This window comes from Chaetodon auriga, chromosome 7 (assembly GCF_051107435.1).
Source record: "Chaetodon auriga isolate fChaAug3 chromosome 7, fChaAug3.hap1, whole genome shotgun sequence".
NCBI lineage: Eukaryota > Metazoa > Chordata > Actinopteri > Chaetodontiformes > Chaetodontidae > Chaetodon > Chaetodon auriga.
In genome coordinates, this window is record NC_135080.1 from 25,622,396 (window position 1) to 25,638,734 (window position 16,339).

The 16,339-nt window shown below is 41.7% G+C and overlaps 1 protein-coding gene across 2 annotated transcripts in view; it reads right to left on the minus strand.

Annotated features, from left to right (window-relative positions):
* Positions 1–4,198: 4,198 nt before the first annotated feature.
* bcas3 (BCAS3 microtubule associated cell migration factor) overlaps positions 4,199–16,339 on the minus strand; it is a 332,868-nt gene continuing 320,727 nt past the window's right edge. For both annotated transcript variants that reach the window (XM_076734875.1, XM_076734874.1), the window contains one exon: positions 4,199–5,610. In XM_076734875.1, the coding sequence (XP_076590990.1) occupies positions 5,462–5,610 (149 nt within the window). In that variant the 3' untranslated portion in view covers positions 4,199–5,461. The remainder of the gene's footprint in view (positions 5,611–16,339) is intronic.

Below are 16,339 nucleotides of genomic sequence, written 5' to 3' on the forward strand. Positions count from 1 at the left end.
GAAAATATCTTTAAATTCTGCTCAACAAAAAAGGCCTCTGCACAGGAGAATTAAAAGAGAGATCCAATTTGTAGATTTTGAAAGTAGATTGTTGTATTCTTTTTTTTATTCATCCACATTTCTGTATTTATTGATATATATAATGCTTATAATTGATTCGATTATAATGATTCGCAAAAAAGACTTTTTTTTTTTTTTGGAAAATCGATTAATTTGATCTGATCCCACAGTAAAAATCCCCCCTTTTAATTGGCCCTTCCTTGTATTTTCTAGGTTTATGTGGATATGTTGGGGTTCTGTCTTCAAAGAAATAATCTACTCGCAGTTTTTAATGTGCCAAACAAAGGAAAGCGACGGAGACACAAACTGCATGTTTGTGTTTTGTTCAGAAAAGCTCTCAACTCACTCTGAATCAGGAAACGTTTAAGCACCGGCTTTTTAATATTATCCAGCTGCCAATATTTTATTACTATTGTATGTTCGTTGGGACACATCTTTTTAAAGCTACAAAATAATCTTTTGTGTGTTTTGCAGATGTGTTGACAGCATAGAGAAATTGAATTAGCAGCTGCAGCGCCGGGAACATTGAATCATATTAGGAGCGCAGCAGAGGAGGAGCAGGCTACCTGCAGGCCTGAGCTCTCCTCTGCCTTCATGCAGAGCCAGCAGCACTCAGGCTGACACCCACAAAACATCCACAGCCGCTTCCACAACATCCACAACTTACTTTCAAATGTCGTATTTTAGTGTTATTGTCAAAACACAATCAGGATAACAGCTGCAAATTCTAACGCTGTGACCTGAAATGATTTTAGAATACGAAATATTTCGAAGAATGAAGTTTTAACAAGTTTCATATTATGTAGCGATTACAGATGATGGAAAAATCGAAGATTTGACTTTGTTTAAAATGCAGTCAGAATGAATAAAACATGCGTAAACGTCCTGTAACGCCGTTTGTGTGAGCTGAACTCAGACTCTCATCTCTGAGTTCAGCTCAGTGTTCGGACTCCGACCTCACCGCAATGTAAATAACCGCCCCCCTCTTTCAAGGGTCACATATCCTCTATCAGATAACGTCGCACTCTATGAATTAATGTGGCCCAATTCAAATGAACGTGACCCGAAATTTCAGTAAACCGCGTTTAGCTCGGTTTCTCCCGTTTCCTCTTTACACAGGTAAGTGTTTTATTAAGTGCCTTGTGAAATCACATCAACTTTAAACAGCACTGAGTGAGGACACTGATTAATGTGTTTCTTGAAGGATAAATATGGCGGATGAAACCGAAGCTGATCCAGAAAAATCCTACTCATGTTCCTGATTCCCATCTAATCTCCATCCAACCTGACAGCAGCACACTGAGCTCAGATCAGCGAGCACATCTCCGCCTTTGTCTTGGACACCTTACACTGTACAGGTCTTGACACACTGACGGTGAGTTTTAGAGGTAACAAAGCTGTGTCTGTGCCAGCGGCTCGCAAACTGTGGCTTATGGACCTCCAGGGGCCCCGGGGGGCCTACAGGAGGTGTAGAAAAATGTGCAAAAGTTGAATTTTAGCTTAATTTTTATCTTACACATATTATGCTGACGAATGAATGAAGTCTGAAAATGAATCAGATTTGAGGTGTTAGAATTTAACAAATATTCAAAGATTAAACTCTTTGTTTACAGTCATCACTTGAGCCATGAGTCTAATGAAGGATTGAGCTTTCTGGGACCAGAGACAATCATTGAAATCAGCGGCTGCAGAACAGCAGCTCACTGTGACAGACCTCTCTGAATCACATTAGTCTGTGTCATGTAGTTCTCACAAGTAATCCCAACTTCACCAGAGACTTCAGTACTATTTATTTCCTGAATGTGACCAGAGAATCCATAATGACTCTAAGCTGCTCTCAACACACCACCTTGTAGCCATGTAGATAGTTCAATAGTGAAAAAGAAACCTTTCAGGACTACATCCGATCAAATGTATTTGAGATCCAGGCCATGCAAAGCGAAGTGAGACCCACAGGGCAGCCTGGATGGTGTTTGTGAAGGCAGTCTGATGGTAAAACCTGCAGGAATCATCCAAGGTAAGTCTCACACAGTGAATGCTGAGCCACAGAGAAAATGAAGAACACAAAGAGGCTGGTGTAGAGTTCAGCTGTAAAGCGAGGAGCTCATACTTTCTGGTAACTGGCTTCTCGTTTCCATGTTATTAGTTTGGCTACTTGTTTATTGTAGTTTATTTTCTGTTTGGGGAATTTTTGCAACCAACATTACTCATTTTGAGAACTCATTATGTCCAGTAAATGGATATTAATCTCTGTTAAATATCATATTTTTAGCAGCCATCTCTCATCTATCTAAAGAGAATACTTTCAACTTCTAAATGAAATTTCAAAATCAGTCATTTCTTCTGCACTGAATTTGTGCTAAACTGAAAGTCAGCGAGCATCACAGTGTGTTCAGAAAGAGTTAGTTTGCTTTATTCCTGTCACTGATGTGATGTTTCCAGCACTCGCTGTGTATTTAGACTCAGTTTTAATAGCTTCAGTTTGTCATTCGATGGTTGATAAGCGGTCAGTTTGCTGCCATGCTTCTCTTGCTGAAAATTCTCACAGTGGGACTCAACACCAGTAGGTTCCCTGGCACATTTCCTCACAGGAGGTTGGATGTTAGGACATGGAAACTTTAACATTTGCTCCATTTACATCTCCAGGATTCTCTCATTCAGAGTGACTTGAATCAGTGAGTAGGCATTTACTGTTGTCCCAGATGACTAACAGAATACACGTCTCTCTGAGTTACTGCTGCTGAGTTTCAAAGTCGGTATTTTAGAATTCGCTTTCAACATGAATGCAGAGCTAACTCTGCCCAGGTTTCTACCCATTGCGTGGCATCACAGCGTCTGCTTGTTATAAGTTATCAAACATTGAAATTCATTTTGAACTGACACGATGTGTGTCCGTGTCTAGGCTTTGAGTGTGTGGTGTCTTTGTGAAACAAACCATATTATTTATCACATATTTTCAAAAAGGTTTAACATTCACCATAATGATCAATAAGATTTTATGCACATTGATGATTTGTAATTTGGGGAATATTAAACATTGTAAAATGTGTGTAATAACAGTTTGGACTGAAATAAAAACATTCAAGTGAAAACTGTAGTAACTCTTGTACTTGTTGCACAGTGATGAACTTTCCTCTGGATGAAGTGGCAGAGACACATCCTCCCTGCAGGGCCCATTTTCTGCTTTATTCATAAGGGAGTCTAGCATATAAACTTAAACAAACATATTTTGTATTGGCTTCATTTCTTTTATGTATTCATTCTGTTGTTTAACTCGTACTGTAAAAAATAATTTTCAAATAAATGTAAGGCCCCAGGAAATACTGGTTTTAATTTAAAAATGTTTGAGGCATCAAAGTTGCAAGAAGTTATTCATTTGATTGTCTGTACAAACATTTTCTGGCCATCTTTTCAGCTCTGGATACATTCTGTAGGAGCTGGGCAAGGACCCTTGTTTAATTTTATGACTAGTAGCTTATGAACACATCGATGAGATGAAATAAAGCATGCAAGGAATAATCCAACGCTAATCTAATTTAATTTGAATTAGTTCAAATGGTTTCAGTCCAGTGTTTTACTTCATTAAAAAAAAAATCCTTGTACATGAATTTTGGGACTTGAAGTTTTGTGCTGATTAGTAGAGAAACAAACATGCCCTCTCGTTTCTCCAGTCTTTCAGAACAAAGAGCCAGAGTCGGCCATAAAAAGTCCCTTTAACAACACTTTATTGCCTGTTAAAAAATATGGTACTAATTACCACTGGTACTATGTGCTGATGGTCACCGCCGTGGTTGAAATCTGAACGGCACAATTAGGAGCAATCAGAGTTAGAAAAAAGACAGCTTCATTTCCTTGAGTTTTATTATGTTCTGTTCTTGCATGAATGCCGGGAAAAGAAGTCAGTATTTTACAAATCAAATCTTACCGTCAACAACAAGCATTTGCTCTGAGTTAAAACATGTAGATTCATGCCCTCATTCAGTGACCGAGCAACAACAGGCCAACATGACATGCAGCCAGTCCAACAACACGCAGACATGTGGGATTGTACACTACTATTATCATTAAACATGTTTTCTAAGGTGACTCTGTAAATAGTGCATGTCAGATCTCACCAAACATTCTGCTGAGGACAAAGTAACAGGCAAAGTGTGTTTAATAAATGAATTTCTGATTATCAAAGTCAGTTGTCTTTGCTACAGGCAAAGCTAGTACATTTAAGGAAAATACATTTTTAGAGATCTACAACCAGAGGCAGAGAAAAGATTTTGGTCAGAAGTGGCTGATGTACAAAATACAGCATGACGGCTACACATGCCTCTATTACTCCGCTCAATTAAAATTTACTCTCTGGAAAGGCCAAGTGGGGAATATATCTAAATGATGGCAGAAACATATCTTAATTACACTGTAAACATCTAAATTACTTCAGCAACGTAGTAATAGTGTCATCTCATTACTGAATCTTTTGTCAAATGTAATTACATGAAAATCAAAGGCATGAGAGGACCAAATTTAATCAAAAACATTTAGCAGGAGGCCATGAGAGCAGCAACACACGCGCGGAGGGAGAAGGAGCTGCTACACGTCACTGACTGGAATAAACATTTTTCCTCTTTCTGAACTCCATTTCTTATGGCTCGTTCAGACAACAGGCACACCGTAAAACTTCAAACACACTCAGAGAATGATGGTAGGCTGAGGAAACAGCGGACTTCAGCTGCTTGGAGGAGAGGACGGCTCGTCTCCAACAACATCCGTGTCAACTGGCTTCTGATTCAACACAACAAGGTAACAAGCAGGGTTAGATAGATGTGCAGGGTCTACTATTAGAAATATGATATTGAAAACAAAGGACATCCCTTCCTGATCGCAGCTGTATTAAAATACTCTGATGAGATTGCATTTTTCTGCACTTTAGATTTGGTTAATTGCTCATCAACAGTTAACCTTAAATAAGCTTGTTTTCAAAAGACTACAATAAATTTGTCTCTGTATTTTCACCCTTAAATGACATGAATGCAGTTTGAGGGTGAACACGAAATCATTTTTCATTTTTAGAGTGATTCTGGCATCACAACGATCAAATTAAAAATGATTGCAAATCTCCACAAACTACAGCCATTGGCAGCTTCTGAAAAAAAATATCTGCCTTCCAATCCAACCCAAGAAATAAAATATTAACTCTATGTAGCTGGGATCACACTGATTTGTGAGCAGCTGTGTAGGAACACAAAAACACAAACACACTGCTCAGAGAAACACAAATCCTGGACGTGATTTGGTTTCAGTCCAACACATCAGTGTGCCAGTGTGATGCTGTGTGGACAGATATGGGAGAGGCAGAGGTGGGGCAGGTGGGCTGGACGGTGGTGGCTGCTCCTGGAGGAGAGGTGGGACTTTATGGGAAGTTGGTGGGGAAGAGGCTGAGCGGCTGGCTCTCGTTGGTGGGCAGGGGGGAGCGATAGCCCTCGAAGTTGCGCGGGATGCTGCCGCTGGTGGAACCTGAGCTGTTACTGAGGGTCTCAATGCTGCCCTCCCTCTGCAGCTCTGCAGGGAAAGAGACACAGACAGACAGGGAGAGAGAGAGAGAGAGAGAGAGAGAGAGAGAGAGGATGTTGAGTTAGAGCCATCAGGTGATCTGTTTTAAATCACAACAAACTGAGCTAATCAAACAACAGAACAGTGCGAGCCAAATGTCCACATGAGCAGTCTGTCTTCTGACAGATACTCAGTGTCGTTATTCTGACGGAAACAAAATTAGACATTACAAGGCTGGGCATCAGACCTTAATACTGCTTGAGTGCCAAGCGAAATGTGTCTGTAGCAGCACGTATTTCAAAACTGTGAAGCACCAAACGTTGGCATCGAATGCTCTGTCAGGCCTTGTTGGCATATTCTATGACCAGATGCCTCCTGATTTTAGCCAAACTGCTATCAATTTCGTATTTCATTTTGCTGTGTTTCTTGTATGGCTGCATGTGTAAAGAAATCTTTGAGTAGTTTTGTTAAATGATGGATAAAAGGGACTTAGAAAAACACACGTACAAAAACCAAACGCACCTAGGAAAACCACCTGTTTTGCTTTGGTGCTATAGCTCATGTATCTGTGTCGACAGCAGTATTCACACGGTTAACAGCCAAAGGTTGAAGAGATCTGTCATTATTTTGCTTTATTCCAACTTGGATCTTATTTGTTGGACTTATTATATCAAACAAAGCGCCACAGGTCAAGAAACATGAGCAGTCATATAATCAGGCAGGTTGTAAATAATAAGGTTGACTTATTTGGAAGGCAAAACAAAGGTGAACTGTATAATTATTAATAAAACTGCAAACATCCATCACAGTTTACATTTCTTGGTTCAACTTTGATCTACTGTACTTACTGAAGTTGTGTTTCCTCTCTGATTTCATGCTCAATGTGGAATTATCGCCAACATTTCAGGTGCACTCATCTTACCTCCAAATAAAGTGGTTCAGATACTCTGGGTAAACAGCTGCTTTGTTTGTTTCTTATCCTGTTGTAGGGATGTTCTCAGATCTCAGCAATTACTTTGGTGTGTACACTGTTATCATCGGTGATGCTGAAATGCTGGTCGGGTGTATGCAAATAGGATCCAAGTTATGATGAACCGGAATTATCCTTTAACTGACTGTTTCAGCAACAGACATGAACATAAAAAGCAATTTCAATCATTACAAGAAATAGTTTCCAGGGACATGGCAGTCAAAGGACATGGGACAGTATTTTACAGCGTCATTACGAGATCTAACAGAAAGATGGAATAAAAAGGGACACCCCGAGTTCTTGTTGATATACCGTGAATTACTCATCAGAACACAATGAACCTGCCTCTATGTTACAAGCAGAGGAAGTCCACATCTGTGGGATTATCACACAGCATCAGTGGACATCAGTGATCCTCAACATAAACCAACTGACCTCCTCTCCCACCACTCTCTGAGTGACACATGACATTTCTCTGACATGGCATGTTGCTCCACAGTCCTCACTGTGAGCTAACCAAGCTGCTCTGGTGACGATCTTTCCAGAAGGAACCCATTACTGTTATTACATGCTGCAAACCATATCTGTCGATATATGGACAGTATGGCATGCGCGTAAGTGGCAGCACAGTATTAAGACTGTGATGTATGTAGTGTATTGTGACGTCCAGCAGACATCTAGCTTTATTTAATCTGCTGCTGCCTGGCTGCTCTGCTGACAGTGGCCTCTGCCCTGTGAATGTACAGCAGTGGGCATCCATGACAGAGTATGACTGTCATCAACAAATTGAGAGCAGGATTTGATAATGCATGTACATGAGAACAAAAGTGCACATGGTTACTGCGACATGGGACATGCTCCTGTGCGCTGCATGCAGTCAAAGGGGTTATTCGTGTGCCTGCTTCTTTCACACTTAACCTTTACGTCTTTTTCTTCTCTGCTTTGAACCAGCCTCCTAACAGGAGTTGGATTAGCCAATCAGCTTGTTTGACGCGCAGGTCTGCATGACCTGTTGAGTTCTGAAAGGACTGTACGTCAGCTCCTCTCATACCCACAGCCACAGAATCCTCATTATAGCTTAATGTGCAACACACACTGGCCATGTTGCGTAGTGTTGCATCATATGACACAAGCCATTTTACACCTGTAGCACACATCTGATGTGCTGGAGAAAGAAGTAGGCAATGAACTGACACATTGCATTGAAAAAAGGACAAATCCTGATGCTGACAAAGACCAAGTGGTGATGAAGTATGTCAAACTATTTGGGCTTACATAGAAAAAAACAGGTGGAGGTGTTTTTATGTGCATAGTATGCTGTAAGCGATGCATTAAGAAACTCAAGGGGCTGTGTCGGTGATGGTGTGTTTTAGGTAAGATGATGAGCGTGAGTAACAAATCCTTCAGTTTGATGGCTTATCAGACACCAAGACACTGCACAGAGTTGTATAAAGCTATGAGTAAGTACGTTGTATTGTGACTGTGGGAAGCTATCAAATCGCTATATTTGGTGTGAACATGACCTTAGTCCCAGGGACCCCAGTGTACTTTTGTTGCTTATTTAATTTTCATTAACACAACAGACTTCACTGTATGTGAAGAGAAAATAGAGCTAAGAGTGATGCAAAAGATATTTTTTATAAGTTATTTTTCGATGAATTGATAAAAAAAACATCACTAATAGATACTAACATAATGGTCTGCACTAGCATTAAAAATTTGTATAAATTCAGAGCCAAAATAAAAGCTGAGATGCTCCCTGCAGCTGTGATCTGTTATGACCTACACTTTCTTTCTGCTACTATCAGTTTAAACAGTTTCCACTGCTGGAGTTTTTACTGTGCCAGAATATCATGCTATGAATTCTTTCTGCAGGTCGAGATGATGGTGAGCTCCACTCTGCTGTCTGTCGAAAAACTGCAGAACACATCAGTGACCTTGAGATGAACAGGAGGTCTAATTAGCTAAGAGTCTTTTCAGATTCATACTGTAGTGACTAAAAACCACAACATGTGTTGAATACGTTCTGCAGATGTTCAGAAGCAAATATGGATACTGTCTTTGTCACAAAGGGCATGCAGGAAGTGGGAGCTTCTTACTTTAGCCCAGGAAACCTAATACAAACCACACTGTTATTATCCTGGCTAACACGCTATGTGCCACTCTGCGGTGTTATCCCAGCCTGCCGCCCGCCGCCTGCCCTCCCACCCCGTCCTGTTTAATTCCCCAAAACTACACAGGGCAGAAATGCTGCAGTAATCCCAGGCAGAGGTGAGGACTGCTGGTTCATACTGCTTTGGGTTCAGATAATGTGTGGATTTATAAGGCCAATACTGGTACTTTATTGGATGAGGTTCCTAATAGTTGCTAAGAATTTTTTAGCTGTCAAGATTAAAAACCATTAAAGATAAATTACATTCTGACCCCACAGCTGTCATGTGTCTCCTACTGTGTTACTATGTACTAACAATTATAATTATAATCTATAACACCTATCATACATCAACTGTATATCTGGACATACTTTGTATGAATAGCTGAGCTGAATGAGAGAGACTTAATATATCAGCAATTGGCAGAATACTGGAGCTGACTTTGGAATCTCTTGTGCAAAATACTTGGCCTGATAATCCAATCTTGTGTTCCACTTTTCAGTCTGGTTAAGTTATGACTCCTTTGAGGTTACAGGCTTGGTGTTGGTGCTGTGGATGGGGTAAGGTGGTTATGAACTGTTCTCATAATTAGAATGGAGTTGGAAGATTGAGGGCAGGCTGCACAGTGTTGGGAAATACAAAATATATATATGTTGACATATGGCTATATAATATTGCCTTGCTGCACTTTGCCAGTGTGTATGTTTAAAGGATGTAGTAGAAGCAATACACAATGTTCAAAACAAACATATAAACAACAACTATCTTTGACAGCACTGACAAAGCAGCATAGCATGAAGTAGTCCGATTCTGCACTTTAATACACAATTCCTGTCTCACAGTGGTGTACATACAGCGTCACAGCACACAGCACAGTGCTGGGGTTTATCTGTAGGAATATGGGTCATCTGTAATGATATCATTTTTCCAGCCACGGCTCCAGGCAAGCAGAGACAAGTGCTGGAGCCACTGAGACTGAACCTCACCTCTCCACTGCAGTCCTGCACTGCTCCTCTTGGCCAACTCCTCGCCTCAATGCCAATATGACACCCAGGTGTCCTTCAAGAGGACCCAGGGGATCAAATGCTGCTATGCTTCTCTTTAACCATTAGAAACTCCTTAGCTTTGTTCTTCCTGTCAATCAGTAAAATTTCATACATTGCCTCCCTGTTAACTCTGTTTCTTACATCACAGCACATTCTTGGTTCTGACTGGAACTGCCTGCCACTTGCCCTCTCAGCTAGTCTTTTTGCCAACCCCAGCTAGCCCAGCTGGATCTGCACTGTTACACTGCGCTGTTATTGTAGGCGCTGTAAGCTGCTGAACACCCCAGTAAAGCCCTAAAGGCCCTTTCTAGTGCTGCCTAATCCACCTCATTGTGTGACGCCCACCAGCTATTCAGCGAGTCTTAACCTCTCACGCCCCCGACACAATCCCCCAGCGCTCTAATGTTGGGGATCTTTTCCTCTGGGGTTGATGTCACTAGGTAAAGTTTGTCCGACGTGATGTCTAGATCAAACTGTTCTGGAGGGAGGCCAGTGAAGAAATGGAAACTACTATAGGGTTTGACTGATATGGGCTTTTGAAGGATGGCTGAACTGAGCCGGCTGATAATATTTTGTGCTAATATATAGTGGCTTGTCTTTAAAAAAGAAACTTCCAATGATAAAATTATATTTTTTGAAAATGTAAGGCTGATAGTAGCATATGCAAATATGAATACTGGGATGAGGTGTGTCATTAAAGGCCAATAAAATAAAATGTTCTTGGCCAAGAAAGCTTTCACTTCAGATATCGGCATGTGTATAGCGTAATCTTAAAAGTCGTTTTGTTGCTGGTGTTGACTCTGCACGACCGCTGGGACCAGTTTTCTGGGACGACACCATTGGCCAGACTTCAAAAGAAAGTGCAAATCAACGCAAGATACAGAGTCAAAAAAGCTATCAGTAAAATAGCAGCAGATGCCACAGCTGGAGATAACGGGGGAGGTTTTTCAGGCTGGAGTTGGGTGGAGAGAGGGAGGAGGGGTTCTTAGCAATGCTGAACAAGGAAGAAAATTTAGCTGTTTTGGGAGAGGCGTCCTCACACAATCCGACAGAGACACATATAACAACACAGCGGCAAGTTAATACCTCATCAGCCAATCGGACATACAGAGGGAATGATCAGAAATGGTTCAGTGTGCACCCTCGGCTGTGAACAGGCCCTAATCCTCTTAAACGCTCACAAACACACAGAGACTCCAGCATACACACTTTCATTTTCATACAAGTACACAGGCTAAATCTAGTCTCAAATGTAAAGTACAACAAATATGTTGCTGTAAAAGAAAAACTTGCAATATAGAACACACTGTGATCATTTTAGAACTAAACATACCCCTAATCTAAAAATGCTTCTTTACATGCAACATGGTGTGATCACTAAAACTAAAGTTGTTTTTTATTTTTCTGTAAATGCTAAATGATAATCTAGATCTTTTTTTGATATGTCTTATTATCATAACATCTGTAATCATGACAATGATTGGACTAAGTTTGGGATAGGCCAAAGGGTCAGGTCTAAGTTAGTAGATAGGACTTACAACAACTGCAATATAACCTTGGGCAAACTGAGCCATTACCTCGGTGAGAAGAATGTTATGATTAATCATAAGAACAATCGCGAAAACTACGAAAACAAAAGTTGTATGAAACTGGAATCTCCCTTTAACTATCCAATTAAGGCACATATTGAAAGCAACTTGAATGATCATTTAACATTCACCTTAAAATAACAACAGTCTTGAGCATAAATGTTCATTATAGACCTTCAATTCAGTAGATGAGCAAAAAATCCATCGTCCATCCATTAGTTTTCATCGTCCATGAAAACTAGGCAAACTCCATCTATTGATGAAGACCATGAGATATTGTTGAAAGCTCAGGAAAAGCTAGTCAGTGGACCTTGAGTTATTTAGTTAATTTTGGTGTAAAACAACCTTAATTCTAAGCCTAGACCTTTACCCCTGATCTAACTGTAATGTATATTTTAATCGGCAACTAACTTGTTTTGTCTTTCTTTATTTGTGAGGGCAATTAGCACATATATAAGAACACATGCATGCACAGGAGCATGCGTGCGCTCTCACACACACACACACACACACACACACACACACACACACACACACACACAGCTAAATATGCAGAGAACTTCCTGTGGCCCTGACTGGCAGTGTGTCGGTTTGTGTCATGTGCATGTTATGGTGAGACTAGACTCACCACAGAGAGGAAGGGATCAAAGAGAATACAAAGGAGCTCTTAATCAGAGGGTCTGTGCCAGCCGGGCTGGTAGAGTCCCATCCATTGGTCTATCCCTTCTCTCTCTCTTTCCATCTCTGTCCCTCTCTACGCCTGAGAGGCTGGGATGGGGGCAGTAACCCATAGCGATAGTATACTTATCCCAGCTGATTGTTTTTGTGTTTTAACTTTAATCTCACTGTTGGCCCCAGCTGGCTCTGATTAGTGCTCTCACGGCACATGCCAACCCCCAACAGTCTCACACACACACTTACACAGAAGTGCATATAAACACTTGCCTATGTGGAAAGTGATTCACATACATATTGGTGTTGGATCAAATGTGGGTTCCTACTGGCTGGTACCAGTACATTTTTTAATAAACCCACCAACAGGCAGAGCATTTGTTGATGTAGTCACTGCTATTAAATCACTTCAAGGTTTTGACCTTTAGAATTAGCAAAGAAGTTAATAAAAAACATGAATAAAACTTAAATCTTAAAGATTGTATGACATTAATTTGGTAGAGGCTTTTGTTCAAAGCAACTTGCATTTTTTCCCAGACATACATATATTGGAGCAATTTAGGGTTCAGTGTTCAGTAATCCTGAATGGTAACTTTGACCATGGCTAGAAAAAGCAGTTCTCTTACTTTTAAGTGTAATTAAGTGCTATTGATAGCATATTGGTGGACATTTAAAACATTAAATACCTAGAATTTACTGCATATGTGGTCTGATTGATTGATTTTATCTTGTCAGGTGCCATTGTATGGTTGAACTCCCCTTTGAACTTCTGTGGTACTAGATACTTTTATTCATGATAGTAATGGTGCAAGATGACCATCCTTTCTAGGCATTGAACATTTAAGGCAGACACTGACAGATAATGCTTGCACTTGCACTTGCACTTGCACTGCAGCTGCATGACATGAGTAGAGAGTGCAACATTGCTGGCCAGGTCTGACAGTAGCATTACTGAAGCAGGCTAACCTCCTTCAGGAATGCCTGCATCTAGCCCCCTTTCAGGTTTAAAACACCACTGGTGAACATAGGGTAACATGTGTAACACCAAGAAGGAAAGGGGCTGTGATGAACCATTGGGGACACACTGGCCTCTGAGTTTGTCTATATTCACTCCAAGCCTATGATGGGAGTGATATGTGACCCCCCCCCCCCCCCCCCCCCCCCCACAGATTTGTGCTGGATGTTGTTGTGAAGGATGCTGATGTTGGTCTTTCCACAGTTAAGCAAGCCATTCAAGTGGCCATATCATGGCTTGGTCTTGACACTGCCACCTGTAGAGCCTGCTCCATCGAGCAAGTGCACTCTACAGGCACCGGTCCTTAAAGTTCCACCAGTTCTACCAGGAGCACTGGTATAGCAGCTTGGATGGGATGTATCTGTTACTGTCTTTTTTGTCTTGTTCTGTCATTGGCTTTCCAGAGTGCTGGAGTTGATGCCTTGACACAGAGCCTGATTCTTCACATCAAGTATTTGTTTTCACAATGAGAGACATTGGTAAACTGATGTCCACTTCGATCTTGGTCTGGCACCAAGTGTGGCTTGCTCAGCCCTCAGGGTGCAGGAAGACACTCAGCATACTGCCTGTCATTCTGGGCCAGATGTTTGAGCCTGCAACCCAACAAGCCTTGGCGCCTAGTGTGCAAGTGAACAAAATCAGCCAACAGTTTGCTAACCTAAACTGGGCACCTATGCCTAAACCCAGACACACCAGAGCTCTTCTCCTTGAAGCCAGCACTCAGTGTCCCTCAAGAGCTGGGTGCTTATCTTTTTAGTCAGGCCACCTCCAGCATGCCCTCCCACAGCCTGCCCCTTGGACACTGAGGGATAGGGCACCCAAATGTGGGGCTCCTACAAACCAGGTCATGGGAGCCGAGCCTGACTTCAAAAGTTCAGCCAGCAGCCGGTTCTCCTTGTAACATCTGAGCTGCTGGTGCCATCAACTCATTCCAAGGTATGCACAATCAAATATGTAGAAAGTTCAATTCAATTGGAGAAGTTCAACTCAACTTGTTTTCTTGTTCCAAAGAAGGTTAGCGAGCTGTTGCTTGATCCTCGATCTCAGGTAGCTGAACCAGTTCATAAAAGTTCTTTGTTTTCACATGCATCGCATAGCCCATGTTCCCCAGGCTGTGTCAGAGCGAGACTGGTTTACAAACATTGACTTGACACTACAGGCAGTCCCTTTCATTCAATTCAGTTCATTTTACCTTTGAGGGACAGGTATACCAGTTCCAGGTGTTCCCATTTGGGCTCTCACTCACCCCTCAGATGTTTACCAGGTAAGTTGCAGCAGCACTTCCTTCTCTGCAGGCCAGGGACACATGGATTCTTTCTTTGACAACTGGTTGATAATTGGTCTGACCTGGGAGCAGGCAATCTGTGACACAACTCTTTTGGTGACTCTTTTCAGAAACAAATGTTCAACTGGGGCAGGACACGCTGGCACACCCCTGGCCACCACCTTGTGATCAGGCTGTGGATCATACTTAATGCTTGAGCATCCTCAACTCAACTGTGTACCAGCCAGTAGAAATCTTTTCAAGTTTGTGCAAAATTTTGCAGATGTTGCTCAATAAGGTGCCAAATGACTGCATCCTAATGCCAGCCTACTTTGTCTTGTTCGGGCTGTGAGACACTACATAGCTGTGTCGGCTGAGTTCCCTAAGTCTGATGTGCTGTCTGTTTGCGATGGAGTGAAGAAGAAGGGTTGTGCCAAGTCCAAACAGAGACTTTCGAACTGGCTTGTCCATACAATATCACAAGTATACAGGTTCAGGGACCTCCAGTTTCCCCCCGTGAGATGTCTCCACATCTTGGGCTGCCTTGAAGGGTATTCCAACTGTGCTGCAGCTACTTGAGCTTCATCCTGTACTTTTGCCCATTTCTACAGACTGAACATGGCCACCCCTCATCTTGTGAAGACAGGTGTCTTGTCTGATCCTTCTGTTGGCAACTGAGGCATAGTGAGCACAGATTCCATCTGGTTTTGTTGGTATGTGTCACCCAGGTATAAAACACTGTCTCTAGCATTTAGGAAGAATGAAATAGAATGACAGTTATGAGTGTAACTGAGGTTCTATGAATTCTGGATGGCCACCAGAGTTCATTGTCATTTGGAGTCTTGATGAGAAGATTTTGTAGGAGATGACTGCTGGGTGCCAGGCCCCTTTATCAGGTTGCTTGCACCCAGGTCACATGTGTGACCTTACCGGTATTATGTCTCAACCTCCTGCACATGGGCGTGATGCATATCCAGTTATAACATAACGTCTCTGGTGGTCATACCCAAAATCCATAGAACCTCTGTTACAGATGTAAGTCTCATTTAATCCACAGTGATGATGTTTCCACTTGCCTTTTATGGCTTCTACTGTACCTACAGTGATGATCAGAGCTTTAGCCAGGATTTTAGAAACACTAAGGCCATGAGTCCTCTTCCTCCAGGCCATTAAACTCCCATAATACCATTTACATAATTTTTTCCTCACTTTGGTTGACATGCACAGTGAAATACCTAAAGCTGCCTTTCCCCAATATTGCCTGTTCTACCTCAACCCCAAGGTGGCAGGGGAAGATTTACTGTCTTGAGGAAATTATGACTCATGAGTTTAACAGGAATTTATCATAAAACCAATGGTTATGCCACAGAAAACAGCATGATCAAGTTTGTTCTGTGTGGGGCTCTGGGGGAAATGAATACCAAGGACTACTTCCAAAGATTACAACTTTCAGAAAATCTACAAGCACAGTGTCACATAACAAATATAGCTTTTTACCAGTGTCATTCATCAACATCACTGGCATGCTATAACTTAAGACACCGGGTTCAACTGATAATATACATAAAAAACTATTAATAATAAGGACTTACAGATGTTCTACACATGCCAGCATCACCATGTGAGCCCTTGCTCTCCACAATCCTTAGAAAGCTGTTCAGTTGGACAACTGAGCCCACATTAGTGGGAAAGCTCATTAACATCTACTGGAGATCATCCTGATGGACTGTGAAAAGCCAGGCTTAACACACCCTCCTGCATAAAGGACAGTGCACATTAATGCGGCTGGAGACACACACACCACATACGGTATATCAGGATGTGCGGGGTTCAAATGGAGCCACGTGCTGGATGTTGAAATCTTTCTCACTTCATGCACTGTTGGAGCACCTTGGACCAGCCTGTGACCAAGCTTATCGAATTGGTCATTACTGAATCCGTTCAGGAAACAACAGGAAACATTTTGACAAAAGGCTGGTTTAAAGGCTAGTTAATGCTGTATTCCTGCAATCATCAGCATCTTGTCTAT